This window comes from Thalassophryne amazonica, chromosome 9 (assembly GCF_902500255.1).
Source record: "Thalassophryne amazonica chromosome 9, fThaAma1.1, whole genome shotgun sequence".
In the NCBI taxonomy this organism is placed as follows: domain Eukaryota; kingdom Metazoa; phylum Chordata; class Actinopteri; order Batrachoidiformes; family Batrachoididae; genus Thalassophryne; species Thalassophryne amazonica.
This window is the reverse complement of record NC_047111.1, coordinates 110,118,648-110,145,436: the sequence shown is the minus strand read 5'-3', so window position 1 is coordinate 110,145,436 and position 26,789 is coordinate 110,118,648. Positions and strand designations below refer to the sequence as shown.

Sequence of the window (26,789 nt, the reverse complement as noted above, 5' to 3'; positions counted from 1 at the left end):
CCAATAGATTTTAATTGCTGCTGGATGAAGTAAAAGCTGTAGAAAATCTGTCCCCTTATGATGTGTTTATCCTACACAATCGCAAAAGTATTTCGATAAAAAGGTAGATGGTGAACAGCTTATGATTTGGCTGTTAAGAGGGGGGAAAAAAATCAGAATTTTTTTTTTTTTTTTTTACTTTAATCTCTGTAGATGTAATCCCAGTTGTTGTGGGGCAACAGGACATATGAAGAACAATCTGAAGAAATACCTTGAGACAAGCCCTTGTCACCGAAGTCTCCATGAGGTGCAGTTATCAGAAAGAAAGGGAACAGTCACCATCTTGAAGAGAGCCCTCAGATACAAGGCCAGTAATGTTTAGGATGCAACTATAGACCCCGGGTCTGGGGCCCGTTGCATTCTCTCACTTATCTCACCACTCATCTTCAACTGCTTATCCGGGATCGGGTTGCAGGGAAAACAGTTCCAGCAGTGTGGAGATATAATCTCTCCACCTAGTCCTGGGTATTCCTCAGGGTCTGGGTCTCCCAGATGGACGTGCCTGGAACACTTCCCTAGCGACACGCCCAGGGGGCATCCTTACCAGATGCCCAAACCACCTCAGCTGGCTCCTTTCAATGCGAAGGAGCAGCGGCTCTACTCCAAGTTCTCCAACAATGACCGAGCTTCTCATCCTTATCTCTAAGGGAGACCCCAGCCACCGTCCTAAGGAAGCCAATTTTGGCTGCTTGTACCCGTGATCTAGTTCTTTCATTCATGACCCAACCCATGACCATAGGTGAGAGTAGGAATGAAGATTGACCAGTAGATCGAGAGCTTTGCCTTTTGGCTCATCTCCCTTTTCTTCACAACAGTACGGTAGAACGAATGCAATACCACCCCTGCTGCACCGATTCTCTGGCCAATCTCGCGCTCCATTGTCCCCTCACTTGTGAACAAGACCCCGAAGTACTTGAACTATTTCACTTGGGGCAAGGCAGCATTCCCTAAAACACATCTAGATTGGATGTGCATACTCCCAGGCACCCTGCAAGATCCTTGTGAGAGTGACGAGCTGGTCAGTTGTTCCACGACCAGGACGGAACCCACATTGTTCCTCTGGAATGGTTAGTGAGTGAAATATAATCTTGTTCAGCAGGAGAACACAAAGACCTTATGTTACACAAAGACCACGTGACACAAAGACCTATGCTGCTGTCTTCCATCAGAGGGAGGCAGAGATATCTTGGTGGGGGGGTTGAACTGTTTGGGGCCTCACCTATGTCAGAAGTGAAAACAACCAAAGAGCACTGTGTCTCGTCCGTGTTCGGCCATGAAATAGGCTGTTGTCCTGCCCAGGATGGACCCACTTCTTGCCCAGTGACCGCTGGGATAGAGAAAATGAATGGATGACCACTAAATTAAACAGGAGTTAGAATCAGTGTAACAAGTTGGACAATAAATATCTGGTTTTGTTCTGGTCCAGTGTGTGTTGAATCAGGTGCATTTAGTTTTGGGGTTGACAGTCAGATACTGATTTTTTATAAAGATTCATGAACTAATATTGCATTTGACAATTTTTTCATCACTTTCAAGTGAGTGATAAGTTTGTCATTTAGAACATTTGAATGTTTTTAAACAAATTTGTGATTTTGATCCCATTGCTTTTTAAAAAAAAAAATACTTGTTTTTAATTACTCTTCAGATTTTAATCAATTGTCAAAGTTTAGATGTTTAAAATTAAAATTATTTTATTGATTTTGAAATATTTTAAGTGTTTTGCTGTTTTCTAATTTCAGTCATTTTCATGTTCTTAAGAATGTATTTTCGTTGTCATTTTTATAGATTTGGGCCTTCACACCAACACCATAGCGACAACATGTCTACACGGACAAAGTCAAAGAACCAGGGGAGGAAGAGGCAGAAGGCTGCTGCTGATGCAGAAGAGAGGGCTCCATCTCCCACCCCACCTCCTCCAGCACCATCCCGGGCTGTCGCCAGGTCTCCCACCCCACCCCCTGAAGCCACTGCTGTTGATGAGGTCCTGGAAGTCGTTCCTGGTACTAGTGATGCCGGAGACGCATCTGAGACACTTCTTACTGTTGGCAAGGGGAAGGGCAGGGGAACGAAGAGCAAGGAGAAAACAGCAGACCAGCAGCTCGAGAGGAAGCCAAGGAAGAACTTCACCCTCCCACCAGAACAAGAGGATGCTGTGTTTGAGTGGCTGGAGAAAAATGAGATGCTGTGGAGAAGGGGGCACAGACTGTTCAAGGACACGAACAGGAAGAAGGCCTTGTGGGAAGAGAAAGGGAGGGAGCTGGACGTGTCCTCTGAACATATGCAGGGCTGGTGGAGGGGGATGCATACCTGGTATGTGAAGCTGCACAAGGTCAAGTCTGGGCCGGCTGCGAAGAAGCTCACAGACAGAGAGAAAGATGTGCTGCAGAAGTGTTCCTTCTATGAGGGACAACTGAGACACCGGTCATCTGCACCTACGAAACCTGTAAGTAATGTTGTGCAAATTTTTTTTTTCTTAATTTATTGCCTTTATAATGCAAAACCATGGAACTTTAATAAATCTGTTTATACATACAGCTGCCTCGTGACGTGGACCCTGACGCTGCAGAAGCTGCTTCTGAGGCTGGATCAGAGGTTGAGAGTGTCCTCACTGACGCAGCCGACCGAGATGAGGAGGTGGAGACTGAAGGGCTGCTCTCCAACATAGAGAAGACTGCTGTACAGGCCTCAAAACGTGCATTCTACAGCAGAGGTGGCACCAGCCGTTCGACGAAGAGGAAGCGCCAGGATGCTGAGGAAGAGGAGTGCTTGAGGGAGATCCGGGACAGCATGAAGGTCAACACCCAGCTGCTGTCCCAGCTTGTTGGCAAGAAGTCATCCTCACCCAGGGAGCCTTTCATCACCTATGTGTCGGACACGCTGAGAAGACTCCCCGATCATCAGTACAAAGCCATGATGAGGAAGATCACCTCCCTGCTGCAGAACCTCAACGCCACCGACTCTTCCTCGTCTGCCGATCTCCCCTCTGTTCAACCTGCAACACCCAGGCCGAGGTAGTCCCTGTCTGCACCTCCTAAGGGCCTGTACCAGCTGTACCAGCAGCCACAGCCACCTGCCTACCCCCAGTAACAGCCAACACAGCGGTTCCAGCAGCCAAGTACCAGTGGTGCCACTGACCAGCCAAGACGTTCAGCAGACACTTTGTCACAAGTGTTTGAGTTGACACATGGCATCTTGGATGGCTCCCTGAACCTGTCACTCAGTGAATTGGGGGATGACAGTTTGTCATCCATGAGGTCCCTCAACACACCTCCTGCTCCACTGCCTTTGACTCCTGCAACTCCACAGCCACAGGGAGAGACCTCTCAGTAGATTTATGGACTATATTGTGCCATGGACATTTCACTTGTTTATTTGATGTCTTCAGTGTTATCGTATAATGTCACTTATGAACAAAATAAAAGAAAGTGTTTAACTTTGATTTCTGTCTCTTTCTTGTGACTTCCTAATTAGACCTATATTAATGAAAGACAATAAATTTTGAACTTGATATAAAAGTGATGCAAACTTCAAATGCTGTTTTCATAGTCCATTAACAGAAATTTAATAGAAAGGAAAAAAAAAATTAAGTCATAATATACTTTTGTAGAGAACCAATACATAAAGATAACATGAATTTATTGCTACATTTTCAATTAAAATCACAAAGTCACATCATAAAAAGATTAATCATACATTCATACATCATCCAACATTACATCTTGCCAATTAAATCATCAAGAAGGTGGTGAAATGAACCAATGTTTCTTCAGGTTTTGAAGGTCTGTTTTTACAATGTTTCTGTGAAGGCTCTCAGTTGTCCAGGTGGTTTCCATAGTAGAGAAGCTTGAATCTTCGACTCGACTGGGTTGCTTGACGCGAGGACGTTTCGCTTCAAATCGCAGAAGCTTCCTCAGCTAAAATTCTTGCTCTGGTAGCCTGACTTCTGTCTTGACTCTTGTAGAGAAGTCAAGACAGAAGTCAGGCTACCAGCAAATGACGCAATCGACAGGCGTGAAAAAATTCATGCATGCGCACAAAGGTTCAAGGTTGGCTCATGCAAGCACACGTGATTCAAATCCATCAGGTTTTTGAAAAAAATAAAAAGGTAGGATACTTTTCTAACAGACCTCGTAAGTTTATCATTGTCTTGCCAGGCTACGGAACCAGCAGGTGAATTGCGCCAGTGCTTGATGAGGTTGCGCTGCATCTTGCCTTCTTTTGAAGCGCTGTTGGGTGCTTGGACTTCCACAGTGTCGGCAAGGTTTTGGCCACTTCTCCATTCTCCATTTGTCCATTTTGCAGCTGACGGTCCAAAAGCCTGTTCTGCAGGACTGGGTAACGGGTGCGCATCAGGTTGTGGAGCAGAATACAAGCCTTCACTATGAGCCTGACTTTCAGCATTGTGCTGCATGGTGGTGAGCAGTACCTGGAATATATTGACTATAATACCAAAGGCATTCGCCAACACTTTTCATGCCCTTGACAATCTGTAGTTGTCGATGTGCTCTTCTCTGGTCAGGTTCCTGGCGCTGTATGGCTTCATCAGATATGTTCTTTTTATTTATTTTAATTTATTTTTCCCCCCTGTCTGCATATATTGTAATGGTAAGTACCACACTGACAGAGCCATTTATGAACATTAATATTCATATATGCAGTTTATTCTTGCAAGACAGAAGGTATATAGTGCATAAGTGAACGTGGTGTGTGTGTGTGTGAGACCCCCATCTGCCCTTCCCGATCAGCCTACAACATCCTACTCAAAGCCAACCAACAACTCTGTTAGGGAGGGCCGACCACGAAAACAACACAAAGACAGACAAGAACGAGAGACAAGTGGTGAATAAGACAATAACTGTGACGTGAGACACCGAGGAGATGGGGCCCCAACCACACAACATACCATGACAAACAACCCCACATGAACAAACAGTGACAGCAACAGTCTGTTGTCTAATTAGTGAGCATCCATACCCTAATCCAGAACACTGTAGTGTTAATCCTCTTAAGAGCATCCAAAAACTGAATTGTGGTGACGGCCACAAACACGCGACCATCCACACACAGAGACCAGGTATGTTCTTAGGGAGAAAGTGTCATCACCACAATGAAGTAGGGAACATCTTGTGTGTCATTGGGCAGGGGCTCGACATGGCCAACCAATGAGGTTGCTGTTTTCTAGACCTTGCTTCAGCTCACTGTGGTTGTAGATTTGGGCATCTGATGCAGCGCCATTTCCTGATACGTCAGCCCAGAGGAACGTATAGTCGGAACTGACCACGCCAAACAGTATGATGCTGAAGAAGCCCTTGTAGTTGTAATATTCTGACCCTGTGTTGGGGGGAGGTTTGCATGCCACATGCTTGCCATCAATGGCACCAATGGTGTGAGGGAAGTTCCAACTCTGCAGCCAGTCATCAGCAATTTGCCGCCATTCTTCTTCAGTGGTGGGGCACGTCACCTGCTCATCAAGGTACTCCTCCACTGTGGCCTCACATACCTCTCTGACAACTTTGCTGATGGTGTTGTGTGGCACCCTCCAGGCATACTGCATGTCCCTGTATTTTGTGCCAGAGGCCAGGTGGTGCAGGGTTACTGCCACCTTGAGACCATGCTCCAAGTTAGGTCTGAAGTTTGTTTGTTCCTTGGTCAGTCTGGGAGTGAGCCAGTTCACCAATTCGTCAAACATGGCTGGGGGCATTCTCATGAAGTTGTGAAAGGCATGTGGATCTTTATTACGCAGCTCCACCATCAGCTTATTGTACATGCCCAGGTCCAGTCTTGTACCAGTCCATGGTCTCACATAAACAGCTCTTTGTGTTCTTCTTCGCCGCCTTCTCCGCTTCTGGAGCAATTGCTGGACTTGGACAAGTTGATTGGTATGTTGTTGGATGGCAGCAACTATCACACTATGTCTTTGGGGATCCATAACTACATCTGTACTTCTCCACAACTGGACTGGCAATGACTGGCAAATATGTCGATTTCTGCCACATTTATATAGTCCTTGAAGTGTTTGTTATGCATTTGCAAATCGGATGCAAAGCAGACGTAATACAAACGCTTTAGTCATGGCCAATCTGTATGTATTCGCTACAAATTATTTTAGTTTGTGATGTGGACATGATCGGTACGCTATATATCCGTTTTACACACTGTCCCAGTCCGCTGCCAAGCCGCAATACCCCGGCAGTTGCGGATATCAGCGGATATACAGTGCATAGATTGAGTATGTATTGCGTATGTAAGGAGGATGTCATCCGCAACCAAAATTTTGTGCAGCTCAAAAATCCTGGCAACGGAAAAACGTGCCTCTGCGGATAATTGCGGACGTGTGCAGATGTCGGCCAACTCATACAAGTATGTTTCACGAATATTGCGAACGTTTAGCGACTATAAACCAATTTTGTGCGCAATTCATATGCAAATCTTCCTAAACGCCAGTGGGACCACACCTGAACATCTTGGCTCGTCAGTGGCACCGCTGGTACTTGACTGCTGAGACTGTGCTGGCTGGTACTGTGGGAAGCCAGGTGGCTGTGGCTGCTGGAACTGCTGTGATGGCTGGTACTGCAGGTAGGCAGGTGGCTCTGGCTGCTGGTACTGGGGGTGCCTCAGCCAGAGGACACGTCCAGCTCCCTCCCTTTCTCTTCCCACAGGGCCTTCTTCCTCTTCGTGTCCTTGAACAACCTGTGCCCCCTTCTCCACAGCAGCTCATTTTCCTCCAGCCACTCAAACACAGTGTCCTCTTGTTCTGGTGGGAGGGTGAAGTTCTTGCTTAGCTTCCTTTCTAGCTGCTGGTCTGCTGCTTTCTCCTTGCTCTTCGTTCCTCTGCCCTTCCCCTTTCCAACAGTAGGAAGTGTCTCAGATGCGTCTCCGGCATCACTACGACCAGGAATGACTTCCAGGACCTCATCGACAGTAGCGGCTTCACGGGGTGGGGTGGGAGACCTGGCGACAGCCCGGGACGGCGCTGGAGGAGGTGGGGTGGGAGATGGAACCCTCTCTTCTGCATCAGCAGCAGCCTTCTGCCTCTTCCTCCCCTGCTTCTTTGACTTCATCCCTGTAGACATGTTGTCGCTGTGGTGTTGGTGTGAATAGTGATCCCAGAAGGCCCGATTGTGCTTCTTTTATGACCGCAATGTATATGCCGTGCATGCACAATACAACCGCTGTTTCCGCAACACGTGCGCAATGCATTCTCAATACATCCGTGATAATCGCAATGCATCAGATTCATTTCCTCAAATCATGCGTTATACATCCGTGATTATTCGTTTTATATCTGCAATGTTCACGATACATTCGACAACATTTACCAGTTGTACCCCTCATGGGAGAGCATCCGCAATAGCATTCGCTTTTACTTGTGAAATATCCGCTTTTATATATTCGCTATACATATTAATATATCCGTAATTCATACTGAGAAATTTGTCATTTTTGGCCAATTTTGTTGCGGACGACAACGAACGCCCGAAATTTGTATACTCAATTCATGCGTAATTAATCCTCTCCCCAGTGGGACCGGGTCTTTAGGTAATTTCTATGTTGTATTAAACTTTTTTCCGACTTTTTTCTGCTTTGTGCTGATTTTCATTTTAATAATAAAGATGACACCATGTAATTCAAAATAAGTTTCCTGAAATAATTTTAACCCATTTAAAAGGTTTTGTTTTCATGTGTTCACAACCTCCCATTGATTATGTCAAATTAACAGATTTTGGCGTGAAAAGGCAGGTCCACAAGTTGAAGGTTCTGATTGGTTAAACTTGACTTTGATGTTACATTTCCTGAAGAAACATACATACTGACAACTTAAATTGTTTCATCTTAAGCCTGGGTCCCACCGAATAATGAAAGATGAATAATGAGCCACGCAGCATGTTTTCTTTGCTACGAGAGGGTTTCTTCAACTATCGGAGTTTCGTGGCTCTTTGAGGCATTATCTTCAGTTAACGAGGCTCTTCTCTGAGCGTGGTGCTAATTTCAAGAAGTTCAAAATTTTGCAACAACAGCGTGGCGCAGTTTGAGTACGAGTTACTGTGACAACTTAGAGACGTGTGTGGTGCTTATAAATCTGCTAAAAGCCCATTATCCGTGCGCCTGGCAGCTATGCAGGACCTGAGAGGCTAATTTTGGAGCGGGTGCTCTCTTGCGCACACAATTCCACCTGCTCTGTGTGCTGGACACTGTATAAAATAATTATTTTGTAGCGGATTAATCATTTTCTGCCAAACCTTGGATGCTGAAAACACCTTCTAATCGCTTCTGGAATCACAGAGGACTGTTTCATCTGGATGGGGTTTTTCCTCTCTTTCCTGCTCCATATGGAATGTATTATGAACAGCTTAAGGTAACTATTTTTAATGTTTTTATAGCTTGATAAAACAGTTCCTAGCTGTAAAAGTATGTCTATAGTTGATTTAATATCTTGTTAATGGATCACATGAGCTCCGCTGTGTGTGCACACTGCGCACTGATGCAGTGACTCATCATGTTCCATCCATCCATCCATTTTCTTCTGCTTTATCCGGAGTCGGGTCGCGGGGGAAGCAGCTCAAGCAAAGCCGCCCAGACCTCCCGATCCACACACACCTCCCCCCCAGCTCCTCCGGGTGAACCCCAAGGCGTTCCCAAGCCAGCCGAGAGATGTAATCCTTCCAGCGTGTCCTGGGTCTTCCCCGGGGCCTCCTCCCAATGGGACGTGCCCGGAACACCTCTCCAGCGAGGCGTCCAGGGGGCATCCGGAAAAGATGCCCGAGCCACCTCAACTGACTCCTTTCGACGTGGAGGAGCAGCGGCTCGACTCCGAGCTCCTCCCGAGTGACCGAGCTCCTCACCCTATCTCTAAGGGAGCGCCCAGCCATCCTGCGGAGGAAACTCATCTTGGCTGCTTGTACCTGCGATCTCGTTCTTTCGGTCATGAGCCAAATCTCATGACCATAGGTGAGGATCGGAATGTAGATCGATCGGTAAATCGAGAGCTTTGCCCCCCTACTCAGCTCTCTCTTCACCATGACGGTCCGATACAGCGACCGCATCACTGCAGATGCTGCACCGATCCGTCTATCTCACGCTCCATCCGTCCCTCACTCGTGAACAAGACCCCGAGATACTTAAACTCCTCCACTTGAGGCAAGGACACTCCACCGACCTGAAGAGGGCAAAGCACCTTTTTCCGGTCGAGAACCATGGCCTCGGATTTGGAGGTGCTGATTTTCATCCCGGACGCCTCACACTCGGCTGCAAACTGCCCCAGTGCATGCTGAAGGTCCTGATTTGACGAAGCCAACAGAACCACATCGTCCGCAAACAGCAGAGACGAGATTCTGTGGTTCCCAAACCAGACCCCCTCTACACCCTGGCTGCGCCTAGAAATTCTGTCCATAAAAATAATGAACAGAACCGGTGACAAAGGGCAGCGCTGGCGGAGGCCAATGTGCACTGGAAACAGGTTTGACTTAGTACCGGCAATGCGAACCAAGCTCCTGCTGTGGTTGTACAGGGACCGGATAGCCCTTAGCAAAGGACCCCGGACCTCGTACTCCCGGAGCACTCCCCACAGGGTTCCCCGAGGGACACGGTCGAACGCCTTCTCCAGATCCACAAAACACATGTGGACTGGTTGGGCGAACTCCCATGAACCCTTGAGCACCCGATGGAGCGTGTAGAGCTGGTCCAGTGTGCTGCGCACTGCTCCTCCTGAATCCGAGGTTCGACCATCGGTCGAATTCTCCTCTCCAGTACTCTGGAATAGACCTTACCGGGGAGGCTGGGGAGTGTGATCCCCCTATAGTTGGAACACACCCTCCTGTCCCCCTTCTTAAACAGAGGGACCACCACCCCGGTCTGCCAATCCAGAGGTACTGTCCCCGATCGCCACGCGATGTTGCAGAGGCGTGTCAGCCAAGACAGTCCCACAACATCCAGAGACTTAAGGTACTCAGGACGGATTTCATCCACCCCAGGAGCCTTGCCACAGAGGAGCTTTCTAACCACCTCGGTGACTTCTGCCTGGGTAATGGATGAGTCCGCCTCTGGGTCCCCAGTCTCTGCCTCCTCTTCGGAAGACGTGACGATGGGATTGAGGAGATCCTCGAAGTACTCCTTCCACCGCCCAACAACATCCCCAGTCAGGGTCAACAGCTCCCCATCCGCACCATAAACAGTGCCCGTGGAGAGCTGCTTCCGCCTCCTGAGGCGTTGGACGGTTTGCCAGAATCTCTTTGAGGCCGACCGATAGTCCTCCATAGCCTCCCCAAACTCCTCCCAGACCCGAGTTTTTGCCTCTGCGACCGCACGGGCTGCGGCACGCTTGGCCTGCCGGTACCTGTCAGCTGCCTCTGGGGTCCCACCTACCAACAAAGATAAGTAGGACTCCTTCTTCAGCTTGACGGCATCCCTTACTTCCAGTGTCCACCACCGGGTTCGGGGATTGCCGCCGCAACAGGCACCACAGACCTTGCGACCACAGCTATGAGCGGCCGCATCAACAATGGAGGTGGAGAACATGGTCCACTCGGACTCCATGTCTCCAACCTCCCCCGGGATCTGGGAGAAGCTCTGCCGGAGGTGGGAGTTGAAGACCTCCCTGACAGAGGGTTCCACCAGTCGTTCCCAGCAGACCCTCACGATACGTTTGGGCCTGCCAGGTCTGACCGGCTTCCTCCCCTCCCAGCGGATCCAACTCACCACCAGGTGGTGATCGGTCGACAGCTCTGCCCCTCTCTTTACTCAAGTGTCCGAGACACGTGGCCGAAGGTCAGATGATACGACTACAACGTCGATCATCGACCTCCGGCTCAGGGTGTCCTGGTGCCACGTACACTTATGGACACCCTTGTGCTCGAACATGGTGTTCGTGATGGACAAACTGACTAGCACAGAAGTCCAACAACTGAACACCACTCGGGTTCAGATCGGGGAGGCCGTGCTTCCCGATCACCCCCCTCCAGGTCTCACTGTCGCCGCCCATGTGGGTGTTGAAATCCCCCAGGAGAACAATGGAGTCCCCAGTCGGAATGCTATCTAGTACCCCTCCTAGAGACTCCAGGAAGGTCGGGTACTCTGCACTGCTGCTCGGCCTGTAGGCCATGACAACGGTGAGAGACCTGTGGCAGCTAGAGGGGGATCACGTTCCAAAGGAGCATTTAGGCAGAACGCCAGCTCACAAAAGAGTGATTTTTCAGTCAGTATTGGACGAACACAAAGTTAAAATTTGGATGACTGCGTGAAAGTGGATGTGTGTTTAAAGCCGCGGAATAAATAACTCAGTGAAGCCGCTAAAAGCAGAGCTGTGCAGCCATACAGAAGGAGAGCGCGCAAAAGACTGATTTTGAAGACATAACACAAAGTTAAAAGTTGTATCACGGTGACATAAGCTGTGGAACAAATAAAGAAATATATATTTTGAAAGTGATCCACAGGTGTATATAATTAAAGCGGCCACCTCATTGTGTATGCAGAACAGCACCGGCGCACAAAAGAGCGATTTTGCAGAAATAAATGGACGAACACAAAGTTTAAAGTGGGATCATGGTGTGTGTGTTTAAAGCCAGGGAAAAAATAAAGCCAGCAAGCCACAGATGGAAAGGAAGCCAGTGAGAAGGAGCACAGAGGCGGTTGTCCAGGAATGGAGAACAACAGCGTGCGTGCAAAAGAGCGATTTTGCAGAAATAAACGGACGAACACAAAGTTTAAAGTGGGATCATGGTGTGTGTGTTTAAAGCCAGGGAAAAAATAAAGCGAGCGAGCTGTGGAGCCAGCGAGGAGCACAGAGGTGGTGGTCCAGGAGCCCTTGGTTCGATTCTAGCTGGTCTGGTACATTACAGGTGGACAGCAGCCTGGCGCACAGCGCACAACCGTGGGACTGTACTGGAGAATCTATTTTTGGACTGCATTTAAAAAATGTGACATCTTTAAACCCACACTTTAAAAGGACCAGGTGTGGAAGGGCTGGAGATTTGGACAAAACCCACCATGCCTAAACGTGCGCCAACATTGCGTTATCATGGCGCTATCACGACGCTACGTGGCTTAGTGTGGCTGATGCGAGCCATTCGAGGCTCTGACCGGTCGGTCGTGGCTCACTAGTAAGTAAGTAAGTAAGGTTTATTTATATAGCACCTTTCAAGATAGAAATCACAAAGTGCTTCACATAAGAACAGAGAAATTAAAAACAGCAGAAACATAAAACCATAAAAACTAGGTAAAAGCCAGCCTATACAAAAGGGTCTTTAGTTTCACTTTAATGTTTCAACAGAGTCCACGGAGCGTAGGTCCAAAGGCAATGCATTCTACATTTTAGGTGCCACCACCTCGAAAGCACAGTCTCCCCTGGTCTTCAGTCTTGTCCTAGGCACACCAATAGGCCCAGGTCCGAAGACCTCAGAGACCTACTTGTCACATATGGATGTAATAGCTCGGTGATGTAAGATGGCATTTGACCATGCAGAGCTCTAAAAGTCAGTACTAGAATTTTAAATTGGAGTCTGAAATGGATGGGGAGCCAGTGCAAGGAGGAGAGGATTGGGGTTATATGTGACCTCTTTGATGACCTCGTCAGCAGCCTCGCAGCCGCATTCTGAACCATTTGTAAGCGGTCCAAAGAGGACTTGCTAAGGCTAAAAAATAGAGAGTTACAGTAATCCAAATGTGATGACACAAATGCATGAATGATCATCTCCATCTCCGCCCGAGACACAATGCTGCGCAGATGGGCAATATTGCGCAAATGGAAAAAACAAGACTGTGCCAGGCGGGTAACATACGCGTCAAAATTGAGGGAGTGATCGAACGTAACACCCAAGTTCCTCACTGCTGAATGAACAAAAGGGGCCAGAGAACCAAGATTCCCAACCACAGTGGGAACAAACTCGTCAGGGGCACAAACAAGGACCTCAGTCTTTGCTATATTTAAGGACAAATAGTTGGCCGCCATCCAGTCACCAATAACCTCAACACAGTTCTGAAGAGCAGATACCCTAGAGACCGTTTGAGGAGTGAATGAGATGTACAGCTGGATGCCATCCGCATAACAGTGGTAGGAGACATCTTTAAAACTACTCAAGACATGACCAAGTGGGCGCAAATATAGAGCAAACAATATAGGACCCAGAACAGAACCCTGAGGCACACCACAGGATAGCATGGCAGAGGAGGACATAAATTTACCAGCAGCAACAGCAAAAGTCCTGTGTGAAAGATGAGACAAAAACCAGTCCAGAGCAGACCCAGAAATGCCCACCCAAGTCCTTAGTCTCTCAACTAAGACTCCATGATCCACCGTGTCAAAAGCTCCAGAGAGATCCAAAAGGACAAGCACAGAATATTCACCTGCATCTCTGCGCATTAAAATATCATTTGAAACTCTGAGAAGGGCAGTTTCTGTAGAGTGCAAGTGGCAGAACCCAGACTGGAATTTATCAAGAATATTATGTTCAGCTAAAACCTCATTAAGCTGTTTGGCCACCACTTTCTCTAAGACTTTGGAAATAAAAGGCAACTTTGAAATTGGTCTAAAATTTTGAAGGAGTGAAGTATCAGCATTAGGCTTTTTTAAAAGAGGGTGAATAACTGCCTGTTTAAAATCCTGAGGGACATAGCCGGAAAGCAGTGATCTATTTATTATCAATAAGACAACCGGGCCAATAGAATGGAAGACCTTTTTAAAAAAGGAGGCAGGGACGATATCAAGTGGGCAGGAGGAAGGTTTCAATCTGTCCACCAGACCAGTGAGCTCTTTCAGTGATATAGGTTTAAAACTATCCAGAACTGATGGCTGGGTAAAATAGGGAACAGAAGGATTAATATTTGCCCTGATATCACGAATTTTGCTGATAAAGGACACAATTGTCACAGTCTTCATTTGACTGAATGATAGCAGCAGGAGATGCAGGTGTAACAATGTCTCTGATTGTGTCAAACAAAATTTTTTGATTCCGTCGGCTGTTAGAAATTAAAGTGGAAAAATAAGCAGCCCTCGCATCTTTCACCATATTATTAAAAGAGATTAAAAGCTCCTTTAAATGAAGGAGGTGGACCTGGAGCTTTGTAGATTTCCACAACCGCTCCACTTTCCGACATGATCTCTTAACACTACGAATACTGTCATTCATCCAGGGGGAGGAGTTATTCAGAGGGGCGTGTCTGGTTTTAAAAGGAGCCACTCTGTCCAAAATTGAGAGACAATGATGATTAAAAGAATTAACTAAAATATCAACATCATCTGAACTAAACAACTCATCAAGGTTAAAAGCAGCAGAAAATACATCTGCAGTAAAATGATTAAAAATGCGAGAGCAGATCACAGGAGGAGCAGACGGACAATCCAGATTAAGAGACAAATTAAAAATACAAACATGATCAGAAATAAAAATATCCTCAGAATAAATAGACTCAATATTAAGAGCCAGAGTAAAAACAAGATCTAAAACATGACCTTTGCTGTGTGTGGGGCCAGACACGTGTTGGATCAAGTTGAAAGATTCCATCAGACTGATGAATTTAGCAGCAGATTTATCAGAAGCATCATCAACATGGAAATTAAAATCACCAACAATTAAAAGTCTGGACAGCTTGAGAGTTGTAGATAAAAAGTCACTAAACTCCTTGAGGAAGGAAGTGCATTGACCAGGTGGACGATATATTAAACACAATAAAAAGGATTAGTTCTCCCAACTTTTAAAATCAGTGATTTAAAAGATGGAAACGATCCTGAACTCACACGTCGACACACAAAGCTGCTCCTACAGACCGCAGCAAGTCCGCCACCACGTCCACACAAACGTGGCGAGCTGAAGAATCTGAAATTTTTGGGACAGAGTTCAATGAGGGGGGCGTGTTCCATTTCCCTCTGCCAGGTTTCAGTTAGAAACAAAAATTCTAGGTCCTTGGAGCGAATATAATCATTCAAAATGAAAGTCTTATTAGTAACGGAGCATGCATTTAACAGCGCCATCCTGAGAGGAGCTGCAGCTGGATTCTCCACAGCAGACTGCCGGGGGAAGGCACACAGGACCCGCGGAGACGAACCACTTCGCCTGCGGGTTTCACACGCCAGCGGGGGGGCCACCACAGCCACGGGAAAATCAGGAAACACCTGACGGAGACAGCAGGGCCGCCGGTGATGATCCAGCGAGGGAGATGGGCCGTACATCCACACGTCCGGAGAAAGCAAGTTGATCAAACGGGATCGACGACATTTTCCCACAACTCCGCGTTTCCAGAACAGCCTCAGCCTCACCTGCACATCGGCTCTTCTCCCCCGCCTTTGTCTGCGTCCGCGGGAGCTCCTGTACCGCTGACTGGCGCTAGCATCGCCGGCTAACGGCACAAACGGAGGCCACCGAAAGAGCTCATCACCAAAAGAAGACGAGAATGAAGCCCCATAGTTCTCCATAGAAGCTCGGATATTGAGCAGAGCCTGACGGTCATACACACAGCAAGCAGCAAGACCATCGTAGACCAGCAGGATGACAATCAACAACACAACAGGTACACGGAAAGCAGCGACGGCGAAACCAAACACAGGCGCCATCTTGATCGGCCACTAGAGGCTGCTACATGGCACATGCGGGGTACAGAGAGGCACCATAGTAGTGGATACATGATAGATGAAAACGTGGGACATTCTTAGAATAATCGCTGACACGCCCATGCATGGCGCATTATTCATGGCTTATTATTCAGTGGGACCGAGGCTTTAGTAGTAACAACTGTTACTGTTGAGAATAAGCTGTTGTTAGTCTGAGGGATTTTTGATATAAATGCAAATATGTTCCAGTACATTTATGTACCAAATGGTAAACAGAGACGTCTCAGGGACGAAGACAGACAGTTTGCTGGACTGAATTCTTCCTCACAAACAGCTTCATATTTACCAGAATCTTCTTCTATCAAAAGTACGTCAACTGTGTAAAGTCAACTGTCAACTGTTTAAAGATGGTCCCTGGACAAAGTGCAGAAGTCCCAGAAAACAAAGAGACCAGATAGACAGGAGACGGAGACAAGAAGAAGAGTGTCTCTCCCTTATTTAGCAGGAGTAGGGGAAAAACTACAGAGGATCTTCAGACAGCACAAAATCCCAGTTTACTTTAAACCGGTTAACACCTTGAGACAGAAATTAGTTCACCCTAAGGACAGGATCCCTAGTTACAAACAGAGCAATGTAGTGTATTACATCAGATGTCAGGAAAACTGTAATGAACACTACATAGGTGAGACTAAGCAACCTTTAAACAAGAAGCTATACCAGCACCGCAGAGAGGTCGCCAGTGGACCTCAGTCTGCAGTTCATCTCCACCTGAAAGACACTAACCACACGTTTGAGGACAAGGAAGTTCAAATCTTAGCCAGAGAGAAGAAATGGTTTGAGAGAGGTGTCAAGGAAGCATTCTTTGTAAAACAGTTGAAACCCAGCCTTAACCGGGGGGCGGGTCTCAGACATGTTTTGTCCCCTGTTTACAATGGGGTACTCAGGTCTAAGCAGTTTCAGTCTTTTGTTCATGGTAATGAGTCATTCACGTCATCAGGGGAGGCTTACATCCCATCATTAGGAGAGTGCACAATAGGTGCTAATTAGAGTTATTGTTTAGTCACTAGCCTATAGCAGTCGGCCTCTCAGTAGGAGGGATCTGGTTAGGTTAAAAACTCCAGCTTTTGTTGGCTTCTGGTTTATTCTTCTCTACAAGAGTCAAGACAGAAGTCAGACTACCAGAGCAAGAATTTTAGCTGAGGAAGCTTCTGTGATTTGAAGCGAAACGTCCTCACGTCAAGCAACCCAGTCCAGTCAAAGATTCAAGCTTCTCTACTATGTCAACTGTGTAATAAAAACCACGTTGACCTGAGAACTGTAATGTCACACAGACCAAAAACTGGACAGTTCTCTCTCTTGAAGGGTTGCCATGGTAATATTTGAGAACTTTTTTCAACCATTTATAACTTCAGTCTTTGTCGTATTTGATAAGAGTTAAAACAATTTGTATTTGAATCTGTACAAATTAATTTGTGTAAATGGGTCATAGATCTACGAGGCAAATTAAAAACCCAAACATTAGTGTTGAGTCCAGCTGTGTCTGTGTTGTTCCACTGCTGTTTGTGTCTCAGAGAAAATGGTGCACAATTCTTAATTTTACTGCTTCGCTTTTACTTCAAACTGAAATGTGACTGTGGCAACACAATTTACAAATCATCCAAGTTTAAATCATTTCCTTGATGTTCATGAATGAATTTGTAAAATGTGTTGCAACTGACCACTGTTGAACCCAAACACCATGAATTTCTTTTTGGGAAATGGGTTTTTCTAATATGATGCAAAGGTCAAAGGTCAGCAGCCCCCACAGAGGCTTGACTGATACAATTTAAATATGATGTCATACAGCTGCATCACCGTCATCCAGGAGTGTCTTTTTTATTAGAATACAAGACCAAACCATTTTATATGACAATAGGAATATAATGGGATTTTCCCTTTCGACACATCATGTAGTAGTTTTTCTATTATTAGTTAGTAGAGCAGTGAATGTGGCAATATGTTAACTTTCCAGGTACTAAAATGGTCCCCTTCCTCTCTGCTGCTGGGCCATTTGGCACCAAGCAGTTTGTGTAGCTTCTCGTGAAATCTGAGCTGTATTGATGAAATATTTCTGGAAGTGTCTGTGCTTTCTCACTGCAATTCTCACCAACACCACCAAAAACAGACCAGACTGTTTCTTAACCAGATGACAGCTACAGTATGTACATTTACAGCACTTGCATAGAAAAATAGGTTTCTCAGCAGATGATCCCCCGCCCCATGTAAACTAGTTATATCAAAAGTAAATTTTCCAATATAAAATGCACTGTTAAAGTGAATCGGTGACAAGTTAGATTATAACTTTGGAGCACCTCAGCTGTGCAAGATAAATGCTGAGCACATTAAACACTGAAACAACTGAGTGTTTTACAGAATGACCACAAAACACAGCTGACGCATTATGGTGGGCGTGTCTGTCCATGCAGAGGAGGAGGAGCCAACATCCAGCTGACTGAAGCTGTCAGAAACCTGGATCAGAGCAGCTGAACGGCAGCGTTGTAAATCTGGACACCCTGTTGTCCTCAGTTCATGTCCGTCTCTTCTGTCATGTTGATCTTCCAGCATTTTTGCTGCCAAATTGTCTTCATGACAGAATCAGAAACGCCACTGATTCAGGAAAAATGTTGTTCACCTTTAAGACACTCCTCGTTCCACCTCCACCATTGACCTCTGACCTTACAGGTACAGCAGCAGACATCATGAACCGGTTCTAGTTAATAACCAGAGCTCACCTAATGACTGTAAATTTTGTAAGTTATTTTAGTGTTTACACTATTGTTAAATAGACTTTTGAATGAAACCTGAAGTACCAGCTGAAATGTTGACAGCAGTGTGTCAACTATATAGGGCCAGTAATTTGCTGGAAATATTTTTGCTGGAAGTTTAGGTTCTCCAAAACATTAATGACAATCTATAAATTTTCTTGAATGCCGTCTTGTTTTGGTGAGGTTTTTTTGGTCATTCAGTTCAGGAATACTCCTAGTGCAGCAGAAAACAATATTACAGAGGAATCCTTCAAATGGTGATACAAGCACCAAATTTGGCAAAAGTACACCTTAGATATTACCCTTTTGAAAAAAGCGACGGACCACTTGAATTTTCAATAGGCGGCCTCGTAGGGGTCAATTGAAGAATTACACAGGGGTAAAAATATAAAAATGCTCCAGTCATATTGAAAATTATACCACATTATTTGTCTAATTGTAAAGATTCCACAAAGGTATAGTTTGGACTATCTATGACTGAATTCTATAGAGTTATGGGGTAAAAACAATAAGAATGGTGACAAAGTTCAGTTTCAGTTTGTACAGGGGTCAAAAGTTAGAGTTGCTCCAATTTTGTTCAAAGGTGATGCAAATTATTGGTTGAGTTAACTGGGTTTCAAAAAGGAATAGGACCATGTATCATGCTTAGTTATCACGTTACGGGGTAACATATGTCACGTCATAGAATTAAATGGAAGTCAACATTATTTGACATTTAGAGACCAACCATTCAACACAGTCAAAACTATTCTATTTATTAATCCAAGTAGCTCAATCAACAATTTGCACCATTTTTTACAAAAACTGGAGCAACTTTAACTTTTGACCCCTGTACAAACTGAAATTGACCTTTGTCACCATTCTTTAAGGTTTTTACCCCATAACATTCAGTCATAGATAGTCCAAACTATACATTTTTGGAATTGTTATGATCAGAAAAATAATGTGGTATAGTTTTCAATATGATTGGAGCATTTTTATATTTTAACCCATGTAATTCTTCAACTGACCCTTACGTGGGCGCCTACTGAAAATTCAAGTGGCCTGTTGGTTTTTTCAAAAGAGCAATGTCTAAGGAGAATTTGTGCTGGATTTGGTGCTTGTATCACCATGTCAAGTATTGTTTCAGTTATTTGCTGCACTAGGCAACTTTGGGTGAATTTCATGGTTTTCATGACCAAAAGTTGATATTTTGTCCAAATTCAAATTTCAAAATTCTGCTATGAAGAACAAAGCTTTAACAAATCAAACAAAACGACCAAAATTAAAATTTAGTAGAAACTGGAAGAAAAGAAGCATTTTAAGTGAATTTTATTGTTTTTCCCAACAAATCGCATTTGCTTACAGCAAAATGACATGCTTTGTGAAGAAAAATTGTGAACAGTGTTTAAATCAGACAAACCAATCTGAATAAAAACAATCAAAACTAAAAGCGAAGGAACATTTTGGGTGAATTTCATCCCAAGAAGTGCATATCTTTTCCTAAAATTTATAAATTTAATATTTCCACAAGGATGAATTGTGAACAGTGTTTAGATGAAGATAAAAAAAAAAGAACCATGAGAATCAAATTCAATCAAAAACATGTTAAGACATGGCTGACATTGAGATACAAAGAGACACGCAAATATATTTAAGAAAAAGACTGACACTCATCCAACATGGTCACACAGAGATACAAGAAAGAATAAACAGTGCACATGAAGTGTGAATACAGTAGTTGTTGATAATGCGAGTCAGGGACATTCAGGTTTATTGTGAATTGTGTGGATTGATAACTATTGTGTTTTCATACATTTTGTTTTTTTTAGAAATGACACTGTAGAGAGTTGAACCCCATTCCAAAAATGTGAAATTATCACTACTGGTGCCTTTAGCTTTTTTGGCAATTGGGGAAAGCTAAAACAGTAATGCAACAGCATGATTTTTAAAAATGTTTTGAAACCTCAATCTTGTCAGATTTCTTTTTTGCAGAAAAGTAAAGGGGATGTATGGTGGAAAATTGTAATAAATATGAATTTGTTTAAGTGATCTGCAGCCAGTCTGGCAACAGCACTTGTTTTGAAATGTAGGCAACATTTTAATGGACTTAGTAACATGGATGTGCACGTGTTGGCATGTAGTTGCAAAATCAGCAAACTTTAAGAGTGGTGCCACTTGTAATGCCCACCCTCTGCTCACTAAAGATTACTTCTCACATTTGTATACAGTAGTTTTTCTGCAATACTTCACTTCCATTTGGCATGCCTGGCACTCGCTTTGTGTTTGTCAAGGTCATCTTTGTCGCCGTTTATGAACCCAAAATCATACTAGATAGTAGCTTTTAGCGTTTTCCTGCTCGTATGGAAATAGAATGGCATTAGCATATCAGCTTTGTTGCCACTCAGAATGTGAGACGGGGAGTGGCTGCAGAGAGGCAGAAGGCTTCTGGGTTTAAGATTCAAGCTGCTAAATGAAAGACTGTGATTCACTTTGCCAATGCTCAGAAGTGCTTCTCTACTGTAGCTTACAGTCGTGTAGGTGGCGGAAGAGTAGAACAGAGACACCACAGATGGCACCATCTTAGAAGTACTAATGTTACAACGTTAATCAAAATAGAGGATGTGAAAATGAATCCCCAAAATTTTAATAATAAAAAGATGCACATCATTGTGTCATGCGCAAGCCCTATCTGACAGCTGAGGCTGATCTGACAAACAAAGAGACATGTGCGCCACATCTCGCTTTATAAACAGATTTAAATATTTTTCATTGTTATTTTAATGTATTTTTGTTTGTGTATGGGTCTGTTTGATCAACAATTAAATCTTTAAGGTCCATCATATCGGCAGCATGGTGGATTAGTGGTTAGCACTGTTGGGTTCGATTCCGGCCTGTGGCCTTTTTGTGTGGAGTTTGCATGTGCTCCCTGTGTTTGCATGGATTCTTTCTGGGTGCTCCAGTTTCCTCCCACATCCAAAGACACGCAGGTTAGGTGGCTTGGACACTTTAAATTGTCCGTTGGTGTGTGCAGGTGTGCATGTATTTGTTTGTCTATATGTGGCCCTGTGATAGAATTGCGTCCTGTCCATGGTGTACCCCACCTTGGGCTCTATGACTGCCGGGATAGGCTCCAGCCCCTACAGCCCTTAACTGGAGTAAGCGGTTGAAGATGAGTGAGTGACATCCATCATAAGGCTATTGCCAATCTATAATCTCACCTAAAAAGTCTCACCTAAGTCTCTTTGGCTGTTCCCTTGTTTGCACATGGGGTCGCCACAGCAAACAGAGGATTAAAGAGAACCAGCTCTGAGCCCAAATGACGAACAATTACAAGATTAGTCGTAGCAACCTGTATCATGTTTTTTCAATGACCATGTTAGTTATAGGTCATTTTTAAGGTCTTGGTATTTTGTTTGTGTGTTGTATATGAATTATCATGCCTGTTTCATGCCTGTTTCGGTGGCTCTTTCGTCCAAATCTTCAACCACATTCAGAACAGACAAATGATTTTTGCTGTTGGAAAATCCGCTTCTTTTATCCGCTCCTCAAATACTGCTTTTTTCCTCCTGCCCCACTTCTCATGCCTTGAGTAAGAGAAGCAGTAAAAGATATTTTTCTTGTTTTGGCCCTTTGAGGCTGTTGCTGCTGGAGTCCAGGATCGAAACTATGCTGATCTGGTGGATTTTCCAGCTGAGTGCTGCCGCAGGAGAGATCACTCCCCAGAGCAGAGGGAGAAGTTGCACCATTGCTCTCCTCACACACCCTGGTGCCTAGGTGTGATTTGGGGAGCTTTTTAGCCTGGGAGACATCCGGCCAGTACAATTAATAATTTTTAGACTTTTTCATATGTGCTTTGTGGAGTTTTTAGCTGGGGTTCATTTTCATTGAAATGTTCTCATACAGAGATCTCACCCTCTTCACAGTGGGACTGAGGACACTTGAGGCAAGTGTCCAGTAGGAAGTGGAACTAACTCACCAAAGGCCCCTAATAAATTATCATGTGACTGTTCAGGTTGCTCTTTAATCCAAATATTGGACCACACTCAGAACAGACAAATTGTAGTCTTACACACCTCTCTGCAGCTTCTCTCCCCCTGCCATCCCCTCATTACCCCATCCCCGTAGAGACGGGGCCTGCTCCCAGACTACCAATAACCAGCAAAAATCTATTTAAGCATAAAAATTCAAAAAGAAAAAATAATATAGCACCTTCAACTGCACCACAGACTAAAACAGTTAAATGTGGTCTATTAAACATTAGGTCTCTCTCTTCTAAGTCCCTGTTAGTAAATGATATAATAATTGATCAACATATTGATTTATTCTGCCTTACAGAAACCTGGTTACAGCAGGATGAATATGTTAGTTTAAATGAGTCAACACCCCCGAGTCACACTAACTGCCAGAACGCTCGGAGCACGGGCCGAGGCGGAGGATTAGCAGCAATCTCCCATTCCAGCTTATTAATTAATCAAAAACCCAGACAGAGCTTTAATTCATTTGAAAGCTTGACTCTTAGTCTTGTCCATCCAAATTGGAAGTCCCAAAATCCAGTTTTATTTGTTGTTATCTATCGTCCTCCTGGTCGTTACTGTGAGTTTCTCTGTGAATTTTCAGAACTTTTGTCTGACTTAGTGCTTAGCTCAGATAAGATAATTATAGTGGGCGATTTTAACATCCACACAGATGCTGAGAATGACAGCCTCAACACTGCATTTAATCTATTATTAGACTCAATTGGCTTTGCTCAAAATGTAAATGAGTCCATCCACCACTTTAATCATATCTTAGATCTTGTTCTGACTTATGGTATGGAAATTGAAGACTTAACAGTATTCCCTGAAAACTCCCTTCTGTGTGATCATTTCTTAATAACATTTACATTTACTCTGATGGACTACCCAGCAGTGGGGAATAAGTTTCATTACACTAGAAGTCTTTCAGAAAGCACTGTAACTAGGTTTAAGGATATGTTTCCTTCTTTATGTTCTTAAAGCAGATAACCCGTAAGTTGGAGAGGAAATGGCGTCTCACTAATTTAGAAGATCGTCACTTAGCCTGGAAAAAGAGTCTGTTGCTCTAAAAAAAGCCCTCCATAAAGCTAGGACATCTTACTACTCATCACTAATTGAAGAAAATAAGAACCCCAGGTTTCTTTTCAGCACTGTAGCCAGGCTGACAAAGAGTCAGCGCTCTATTGAGCCGAGTATTCCTTTAACTTTAACTAGTAATGACTTCATGACTTTCTTTGCTAATAAAATTTTAACTATTAGAGAAAAAATTACTCATAACCATCCCAAAGACGTATCGTTATCTTTGGCTGCTTTCAGTGATGCCGGTATTTGGTTAGACTCTTTCTGTCCGATTGTTATGTCTGAGTTATTTTCATTAGTTACTTCATCCAAACCATCAACATGGCTATTAGACCCCATTCCTACCAGGCTGCTCAAGGAAGCCCTACCATTATTTAATGCTTCGATCTTAAATATGATCAATCTATCTTTATTAGTTGGCTATGTACCACAGGCTAATAAGGTGGCAGTAATTAAACCATTACTTAAAAAGCCATCACTTGACCCAGCTATCTTAGCTAATTATAGGCCAATCTCCAACCTTCCTTTTCTCTCAAAAATTCTTGAAAGGGTAGTTGTAAAACAGCTAACTTATCATCTGCAGAGGAATGGTCTATTAAATAAAACATGACTGAAACTCTTCAAATAGACTATATGAAGAGTTTCAGTCATGTTTTAGAATTCATCATAGTACAGAAACAGCATTAGTGAAGGTTACAAATGATCTTCTTATGGCCTCAGACAGTGGACTCATCTCTGTGCTTGTTCTGTTAGACCTCAGTGCTGCTTTTGATACTGTTGACCATAAAATTTTATTACAGAGATTAGAGCATGCCATAGGTATTAAAGGCACTGCGCTGCGGTGGTTTGAATCATATTTATCTAGTAGATTACAATTTGTTCATGTAAATGGGGAATCTTCTTCACAGACTAAGGTTAATTATGGAGTTCCACAAGGTTCTGTGCTAGGACCAATTTTATTCACTTTATACATGTTTCCCTTAGGCAGTATTATTAGACAGCATTGCTTAAATTTTCATTGTTACGCAGATGATACCCAGCTTTACCTATCCATGAAGCCAGAGGACACACACCAATTAGCTAAACTGCAGGATTGTCTTACAGACATAAGGACATGGATGACCTCTAATTTCCTGCTTTTAAACTCATAAAACTGAAGTTATTGTACTTGGCCCCACAAATCTTAGAAACATGGTGTCTAACCAGATCCTTACTCTGGATGACATTACCCTGACCTCTAGTAATACTGTGAGAAATCTTGGAGTCATTTTTGATCAGGATATGTCATTCAAAGCGCATATTAAACAAATATGTAAGACTGCTTTTTTGCATTTATGCAATATCTCTAAAATTAGAAAGGTCTTGTCTCAGAGTGATGCTGAAAAACTAATTCATGCATTTATTTCCTCTAGGCTGGACTATTGTAATTCATTATTATCAGGTTGTCCTAAAAGTTCCCTGAAAAGCCTTCAGTTAATTCAAAATGCTGCAGCTAGAGTACTGACGGGGACTAGAAGGAGAGAGCATATCTCACCCATATTGGCCTCTCTTCATTGGCTTCCTGTTAATTCAAGAATAGAATTTAAAATTCTTCTTCTTACTTATAAGGTTTTGAATAATCAGGTCCCTTCTTATCTTAGGGACCTCATAGTACCATATCACCCCAATAGAGCGCTTCGCTCTCAGACTGCAGGCTTACTTGTAGTTCCTAGGGTTTGTAAGAGTAGAATGGGAGGCAGAGCCTTCAGCTTTCAGGCTCCTCTCCTGTGGAACCAGCTCCCAATTCGGATCAGGGAGACAGACACCCTCTCTACTTTTAAGATTAGGCTTAAAACTTTCCTTTTTGCTAAAGCTTATAGTTAGGGCTGGATCAGGTGACCCTGAACCATCCCTTAGTTATGCTGCTATAGACTTAGACTGCTGGGGGGTTCCCATAATGCACTGAGTGTTTCTTTCTCTTTTTGCTCTGTATGCACCACTCTGCATTTAATCATTAGTGATTGATCTCTGCTCCCCTCCACAGCATGTCTTTTTCCTGGTTCTCTCCCTCAGCCCCAACCAGTCCCGGCAGAAGACTGCCCCTCCCTGAGCCTGGTTCTGCTGGAGGTTTCTTCCTGTTAAAAGGGAGTTTTTCCTTCTCACTGTCGCCAAGTGCTTGCTCACAGGGGGTCGTTTTGACCATTGGGGTTTTTACGTAATTATTGTATGGCCTTGCCTTACAGTATAAAGCGCCTTGGGGCAACTGTTTGTTGTGATTTGGCGCTATATAAATAAAATTGATTGAAAATTGATTGAAATGTGTATTGTCTTTGTTTTTTCATTTATCTTAGATTTCTTTTAAATAGAATGCAGTGGGCCCCAGACCCGGGGTCTAAAGTTGCACCTTAGGCTCTATAGTTATCCTAACCACAGCTGGCACTGTATCCAAGGGCTCTCTTCAAGATGGTGATCGTTTCCTTTAGCTGTTAAATGTTTTGTAGTAGATGCACAGCTCTATGCTCTACAAAAAGAGAACAGCTGGTTCCAGGAGAAACTGCTCTATCCTCTGCAGGCAAAGAACCGGTCACAGAAAAGAAAGCTCTTTTCTTTTAAACCCATACGGATGTGCTGGCAATATCACCCAAATCACCCAGAGGCATACAGTTTTAAGTTATGGTTAAAATTTTAACCCAACTAATTTCGGACAAGTTATTTAAATTAACGTCACGTCGGAAGTTTTATGAAGTGAAAATATCAGCTATATATTTTAGTTTTAAAGTATTGCACTAATTTTAAATGTTTTAGTGTGGACATGGTGTGTGCGCAGTGCATTATGGGTACTGACTGTAAAAGTTCACAACAGGAGAAATGCATTTGAGACGCTCTGTTCAGGCTCCACATGGACAACAGCATTAAACTCTTTCTATATTGTGCCTAAAACTCCCGTGAATATGTTCTGTGGATTTATAGGCATTGTTATTGTTTGTTTCATGTAAAAATGCCAGAAGAAGCTCGGGTTGCTTCTCCACTATTTTCAATTGGAATCATTGTGAGCTGCAATGCTTCATCTTCTTTAACGTCTTGCTTTTGTCAAACACTGACCTAGACCTCCACCTCATGGGGACACTGCTATTGCATTGAGAGTTCTCTCAGCTGCTTCACTGCTACAAGCTATGTAGTAAACAGGAGCTTCCAGCAGTGGGCAGGGTGCACAAAGAAGTGCTGACTCATTGTTTGGGTCTGTGGTCGTCTTTGACGCTACCAGAAGCTTTTCAGCTTGTTAGATGCAAGTGTACCGCAGACAATACTGAAAGTTATCGGTTAGCTGTAGCTTCCGATAATTTTTTGGGTGGT

The 26,789-nt window shown here is 44.1% G+C and overlaps 1 protein-coding gene and 1 long non-coding RNA gene across 3 annotated transcripts; one reads left to right on the top strand and one right to left on the bottom strand.

Annotated features, from left to right (window-relative positions):
• Nucleotides 1-867: 867 nt before the first annotated feature.
• On the top strand, nt 868-3,390 carry LOC117517804. The gene is made up of 2 exons (XM_034178959.1): nt 868-2,482; nt 2,575-3,390. Exons 1-2 carry the CDS (start codon nt 1,787-1,789, stop codon nt 3,052-3,054), a joined length of 1,176 nt encoding a protein of 391 aa, XP_034034850.1. The 5' UTR covers nt 868-1,786; the 3' UTR covers nt 3,055-3,390.
• Nucleotides 1,558-22,324, bottom strand: LOC117517821. 2 transcript variants are annotated; one of them, XR_004562855.1, is made up of 3 exons: nt 22,202-22,324; nt 14,126-14,130; nt 1,558-1,567 (listed from the first exon to the last, which is right to left on the bottom strand). It is a non-coding gene; the product is annotated as an uncharacterized LOC117517821 (long non-coding RNA). The 2 variants fall into 2 exon arrangements; XR_004562856.1 differs by lacking the exons at nt 1,558-1,567; nt 14,126-14,130 and adding exons at nt 7,998-8,008; nt 8,883-8,887.
• Between the last annotated feature and the right edge of the window lie 4,465 nt (nt 22,325-26,789).

Excerpts from the sequence above, each read along its gene's own strand:
- LOC117517804 (XM_034178959.1), top strand. The coding sequence starts at position 1,787 with ATGTTCTTAAGAATGTATTTTCGTTGTCATTTTTATAGATTTGGGCCT. Across the intron at positions 2,483-2,574 it reads CATCTGCACCTACGAAACCT|CTGCCTCGTGACGTGGACCC; the intron begins GTAAGTAATGTT and ends TTATACATACAG.